This window comes from Lipotes vexillifer, unplaced genomic scaffold, assembly GCF_000442215.2.
Source record: "Lipotes vexillifer unplaced genomic scaffold, Lipotes_vexillifer_v1.1 scaffold384, whole genome shotgun sequence".
In the NCBI taxonomy this organism is placed as follows: Eukaryota; Metazoa; Chordata; class Mammalia; order Artiodactyla; family Lipotidae; genus Lipotes; species Lipotes vexillifer.
Window position 1 is genome coordinate 3,954,731 of NW_006793498.1, and position 6,648 is coordinate 3,961,378.

The 6,648-nt window shown below is 47.5% G+C and overlaps 1 protein-coding gene across 1 annotated transcript in view; it reads right to left on the reverse strand.

The window, feature by feature from the left end:
- The window catches only part of CBY2 (chibby family member 2), a 10,711-nt gene extending 4,819 nt beyond the window's left edge, over positions 1-5,892 (reverse strand). Inside the window, 1 exon segment of the mRNA XM_007466455.1 lies at positions 5,839-5,892. Within this exon segment, the coding sequence (XP_007466517.1) occupies positions 5,839-5,892 (54 nt within the window).
- Positions 5,893-6,648: the final 756 nt, after the last annotated feature.

Genomic DNA, 6,648 nt, shown 5'->3' on the forward strand with positions numbered 1-6,648 from the left:
TCTCCCACCGCGGAGCACAGGCTACGGACGCGCAGGCTCAGCGGCCATGGCTCACGGGCCCAGCCGCTCCGCGGCATGTGGGATCTTCCCGGACCGGGTCACGAACCCGCGTCCCCTGCATCGGCAGGCGGACTCTCAACCGCTGCGCCACCAGGGAAGCCCTCTCATTTCTTTTTTATGATTGATTTCTATCAGAAAGATAATCTTCCTGATCCAGGTGAACAACCAAAGAGAAACCTCTGGTGCTTTATACCCGTTCATAGTAACCTTGATGGCCTTTAAATTACCCTACTCAGTCAGCTGCCTTTATTTTATATCCTGAACTGCGTACCCAAGGGATTTTCAACTATCCCCTCAACATAAAGGCACTAAATAAAAACTTAACATGTGGGTGGCAGATCCCTAGCTATATAGACAATTTGGGTATTTGGGCCCTTGTCCTTACGCATGCCATTGGGTGACCTCGGTTACATCCTCTAACCCTCTGACCTTGGTTTCCACTTCTGTATAATGAAAGGTCAGTAGCATTATCTCTAATATCCTCTTGTCTAACTTCCTCTGGTCGAAGGGATCCATGTTTATAAACTGGCACCACTGTGGCCCCAGGAGTCCTCTTTTATCAACCTAGCTGACATCATGTCCCCTCCCTTAAATGACCAACACTTTCCAAGCAAGTCCTGTGCTGTCTCTGTTCTGTGCCCATGCACCTAATCCAGAAAATACTCATGGACTGATAGGTCTCCTTTACCCCCTTAACCAAGTGACCAAACGCTCCTCTTATGACTAAGTCCTTCTTCTATCCTTCCTCTTATCCCCAGACAGGACCCCAAAGGTGGCCAAGTCCAGCATTGCCTCATGGCCTCGTTTCTTAGATAAAACACTTAAATACTGTAAAATTTTTAAGTCATATATTTATTTTAATGGGTATTAGAAAAATATACCTATTTTATCAAACCCACCATCCTATGGATAGGATTAAGATAAGGCTAAAGCAGAGCAGCATCTTTTCTTTTTCTGAAAATGAGACCATGTAAGGGAAAATACTAAATATACAGGATTTCAGATATACCAAGAATCATGCTTAAACTTTGGGAAGGGATTGAGGCAAGACAAATTCTTTCTTTCCCATATTTCCCTGATTCCAATCAAACCTAGCTGGACTTATTAGTCCTCCAAGGAAATCTCTTTCTTGGCCTTGTGAAAACTTCTCACCCTAATCTATTCCCACTCTAAACATTATTGCACCAAATCACATTTATGTCAATGAATCAACTAACATTAATTTGGCATCTGTTCTCAGGGAACTTCCAATCAATTTGAAAATCAATGCATAGCAACCATTATTTCATGGGGTAAGTGAGGGAGGTTGACGTGCAGCAAGCATTAATTCTGGCAGTACAGTATGGGGAACAGGGGACTGGACATCATAAAACTGAAAAGAGTCCTGGGTCTGTGCTGTATGAGTGCAGAGCCTTTACAAAATCACTTAATTTCTCTGCCTCAGTTTCCATATCTAGAAAATGTGGATGCTAGCATGATTCAGAGCCACCCCCTATGTTTGTGCAGGCTATACAATGCCCAACTTTAGAGGGTGCCATTCACAACTGGTGTTGCAGTGCACAACCTGTGCAACCATCCACAGCAGTTTTACTAACATCTGCCCTATTTATTTCAGACGCTTTTTTGTAGAGTTCAAAAATAAAAGGAGAATATGTGACATCTTCTTTGTTTATAGAGAGCTACAGACATGCAAGAATGGTTACTGTGAATTCAGAAGAGAAGTTGCTTAGCATTTCCTTCGATTGTATAGAGCAAGGAAAAGGAAGTAACACTGAATGACTATTTTGTGATGATATGCTAACTGATTTCCATAGTCATAAGTAATATCTTACTGAAAAGAGCTACCATGGTTCCACCAAAGATCACATAGCCAGCAAGGGTTTAAAACCAGGATATCTGACTCCAAACTGCAGGCTCATTCTAGCTCTTCATAATGCCCAGATATTTTATTTTGCATGTGTGTTGATATCATTCCTTTGCAGTGATTCTCGTACGTCTTGTCCCATCTTGTCCCCAGATGAATAAATTGTAATTATCTGAGCACAGTGGCCCGTCCCTTACTTTTTCTGACATCCCTAGTCCTGGAAGTTAGAACAACACATTTCACATACAGTGGGGGTGTAATGAGTCCTTGCCAATGCACTCACTAATCAACCAAAGTGCACTGAAAGGTAAGGAGGAGATATCAGATTGAACTACCCAAAACTGTTAACATTATACTATTCTGGGCCCTCAAAAGTGGTGATTTTGTTTACCTTAATATTTTTAGTCTATTTAGGAAAGCCCTATCCACATTTCAACTCACATTCTTAAACTGCAGAGCTGTTACATCATGGGGTTTTCCCCATGTCCATCTACACAGTCCCTAAAGGAAGCTGTCCTCTGCACACAAGCATGCTGGTGGTCCACACTGCCATCTTGAACCTATAATCCAATGAGGCTAGAGGTCTTAAATTCCCAGTAGGTTTGGGCTTAAAAGTCCCATCTTTGACTGCTCTTGTGAAAGTCGCTTAACTTCTCTGAATGTCACCTCTAAAATGAACCCCCATGTAGCTGCTCTGCCTCGTTCCTGGTGGTGTTGTGAGACGCTAAGAAAGTGGTCGGTAAGCTGTCATAAAGACCAAACAGGGGCTTCCCGGGCGGCCCAGTGGTTAAGACTCCGCACTTCCAATGCAGGGGGCACGGGTTCGATCCCTGCTCGGGGAATTAAGATCCCACATGCCGCGGAGCCAAAAAATTTTTAAAAAGACCAAACAGATGGCCAGCTCTACTAGTAAAGCTTAAACATTCCTGGCCTAAAACACTATAGCAAATGCTGAATGTATTTCTTTACAAAAGGACCTTCCAAAAAGTGAGCATCTGAGCTAAGCAAACCCTCGAGGTAAAACATCCCAGGCCCCCTTAGCCAATGTTTGAAGCCAGCTCCTTCTTGGTGGGTCTCCTCAACCAGTGGTATCACTGGGTTGGTTTCACAGGCTAAACTAATCTGTCCTTGATGTCGTTGAGCCCCACCAAGAGGTCTGGGCCAAGAAAAAGCGCCTGGAACACCCCCGAAAATTCTCTTCAGCCTAGGAGGCAGAATCTACAGCAGCCTGATCCAAGCCCCCAGAGAAGCCTGGCCTGGTTTCCCCATGAAGGAAAGGACGGTCTCTTCCTTGACCTGTGGGAACTGCCCTCACATGTAGATGCAGACCCAGTAGGTGGGAGAGGAAGAGGGGGGCTTCCTCATGAAAGAACGGGATACGAGAAAGGATGCAGGAGGGGAAGACAAATGGCCATGGCGCTCATCACACCTCGCATCTGGCTTTGTTAGGAAGGTGACCAAGAGACTCTGCCCTCAGGGGCAATGTGCTCCCACTTGTGACCTAAGTAAGATGCATTAGTGCTGAGGATCCAGGAAGGGCCCTGGGCACCAACATCTCCCTCATAGGTGCCTGAATCCCACCTATGGTTGGGAATCCGTCCTTAACATCAGGCCTGGCCTTCTCCATGGCAGTTCCTTTTTTTGTGGGCCTCTCACTGTCACGGCCTCTCCCGTTGCGGAGCACAGGCTCCAGACACGCAGGCTCAGTAGTTGTGGCTCACAGGCCTAGCTGCTCCGCGGCACGTGGGATCTTCCCAGACCAGGGCTCGAACCCGTGTCCCCTGCATTAGCAGGCAGACTCTCAACCACTGAGCCACCAGGGAAGCCCTGGCAGCTCCTTTTTAAATGCATTTGATCCTAGAAGGAAAATGCATGAAATCACCAACTATGTGCTTCTGTCAGATCACCAGCCTTGTGCGTGGCAAGTGGAGACCGTGGAGGAGGAAAAGCCAGTGGAAGGGCGGACAGGGCAAGGGCAAAGGAGAGGTGATAAGACCAAAGTCTCTCTCTGATGCTAAGGGGTGTCTAAGGACCAGGACTCTGAGTGGGACCTTCTGGGCTGGAATTTCTGGGGCTGCTGGCCTCCCATCTAAATAGTTCACAACAGGACTAGACAATGACTAGCCAGTTTAGCTGACATGCGCTGAGGTTCTCTCCACTCCTGGAGAAGTATGGCTACCACAGACCAGAAGAGACGTCCAGATGCTCCCAGCAGACTTCGAGCCTGTTGACCAAGTTTTCTAAAGCCCTACTTTGCCAGCATTACTGAGGGTTACGGTCAGAGAACATTCAACCATCTGGGGTTACTTTTCAAACATGTGAAGCTGAGAGGCCCGGAATGCTGGAAGGAAAAGCCGGATCCGCCACTAATTTTCAGACCAGGTTGACAAGGCTGAGTGTCTCATTATCATATTTTTAAATTAACTCCGTTCGTTCGAGCACCATGAGAAAGTCAATGTTGGTTTTAAGAAATGCGAACAGATAAGAGGATAATTCACAAGTCACTGTGACTGATTTTGATAGAATCATAACACTAGCAGCAAAGAGGATGAAGATGTCATCTGTCATGTATCTGGTAGTTTTAGCTAATTGTTTAACACACAATCTTCTGAAATCTTCCTCCTAACACTTATTCAGATTGGTAGAGACACAGGCATTGTTGGTGGATTCCACAGCTTCTGAAGAACAAACCCAAACAAAGGGGACTGAGAAAAGGCAACAGCAGGGATGAGGGGGGCCCTGGGGGGTGCTGTGGGAGCTCATTCTGACCTGGTATAGATCCTTCATTAATGATCTCACAGGAAACAATGCCTTTATGAAACTCACAGACAGCGCTCACTGGGGAAATGGGAATGCTGGTGAGAACTGAATCATTATGCACAAAAGGAACCAGGAGGGCAGAGAGCTTGGGCAGGAAGTAACACTGATGGCCGGCAAGTTAATGTGTTGGAGGGAAATAGATCAGAAAACACAAATGTTTAATGTGAGGAAGAAAAACTGGAAATCAATAAGACCTGAAAAGACCTAAGGGTGAAACAAATAGTGAACCATAGGCATTTGCCATGTAAATGAGAAGCGCCAGGCAAGATTGGGAGCTGGGAGGCCAGAGGTACTTTCTGGAAACACAGAGCTGCTGCTGCAATCCCCTTCCCAAATGAATGGGCTCAGCCTCAAAACGAAGCAGAATGTGGCAGATACATGCAGGGAGCTCACAGTAGGCGGTGAAGATGGGCAGAGAAGAGGCACCATCTCTTAAGAGCAAGGGAAGAAACAGGTGGCATGTGCCCAGCCTGCGGCATAGCAGAGGACGCGGGCACTGGCCTGGCTTCAAGCCTTTAACTCAGCTCTGACATTACTAGCGGGCTTCCTAGGGTTCCCAGTTCCCGTTCCTATACAATCTCTCCCTCGCACTGCATGGCCCAGTGCCGCCACATGATCAAATCAGGGCTCAATCTCCCTTCCTCCCCTTGTTTTTTGTTTTGTTTTGTTTTTGTTTGTTTGTTTGGCCACACCATGCAGCATGCGGGATCTTAGTTCCCTGACCAGGGATCGAACCTGTGCCCCCTGCAGTGGACGTGCAGAGTCTTAACCACTGGACTGCCAGAGAAGTCCTCATTTGGGGAGGTCCAGTCAGCACACTGGTCCCTCTCACAGCTCTAGTGATGGCCCAGCTCAGATCATCTAAACTTACAGACGCCCCCTTCACCCCGAGCACCAGCCTAGAGTACCCTGCCGGGTGTCTGGAACCTGCCGCAGGACTTGTGCCCCCTTGGCAGGTATACCCATGAGGCACATCTGCCCATGTGCCCAGGCAGCAGGTGTCCTCTAATTTCATGCTCTCCAAGATCCCAGGATGCCCACTGGCGATCAATCCTGTTCCTACATGTCCCTGGACGGAGCTTTCAGATAGTTACCTCTGCACTGGATTCCTCCACCCTACATTTTAGCCCCTCTGGTTGCACCACCATGATCTTCCAACAGGGCCTTGGGTGACTCTGGAGAAGCAAGGCTGCCCCCTTTGTGACACAGCAGTAGGAACAATCCAATCAGGAGGACCCCTCCCAGGAAACAGCTGCTTAGCAGGAGGAGAAATGAGAATCTCCAGCCTGTCGTCCGTTCAGTGGCCTCCATTCTGAACCCCCCAGGCCCGCCCCTCTTACACTCTCTCTGTCTTTGGTATACAGCAGGCCTTCATTCTCTTGAGCCCTCCGCATGACCCTGTACCCCTCAGCCCACATCCTAGGTTCATGGATTCAGTCGTATGCTTTGGATTGCAAGTCTCAGTTCTAATTCTGCCCCCATAAATCCAGAGTAGTTGCACAACAGCAAGCACCAAAAGATCTAATTTTGAGAAGACTGGCTTATTTCCCAGAGTCACAGAAACTTCAACTGGTAGGGCTGGAAATTCTTCCCAGATCACCTAACCCACCCGCCTCATTCGAGGGATGAGAAACCCAACATGCTGAGTGACTAAGTGGCCTCCCCCAGGTACACAGCTGGCTGGCAGCTGACCTAGAACTAGAATCTGAGGCCCTGACTACTCTGCTCCTTCTGTGACATCCTGCTAGAGTTTTGACAGAGGAGGGCTATTCTGGCTAAAACTGAGAGGTTGCATCCTTCTGTGATTATCTCTACCTGAGGTAGAACCACACTGATTGGAATTTCTAGGCTTTCAGATCTGGTATCTCTTTTTCTTGTAAAATTTGGCCTCAAGTGCTGTGGAA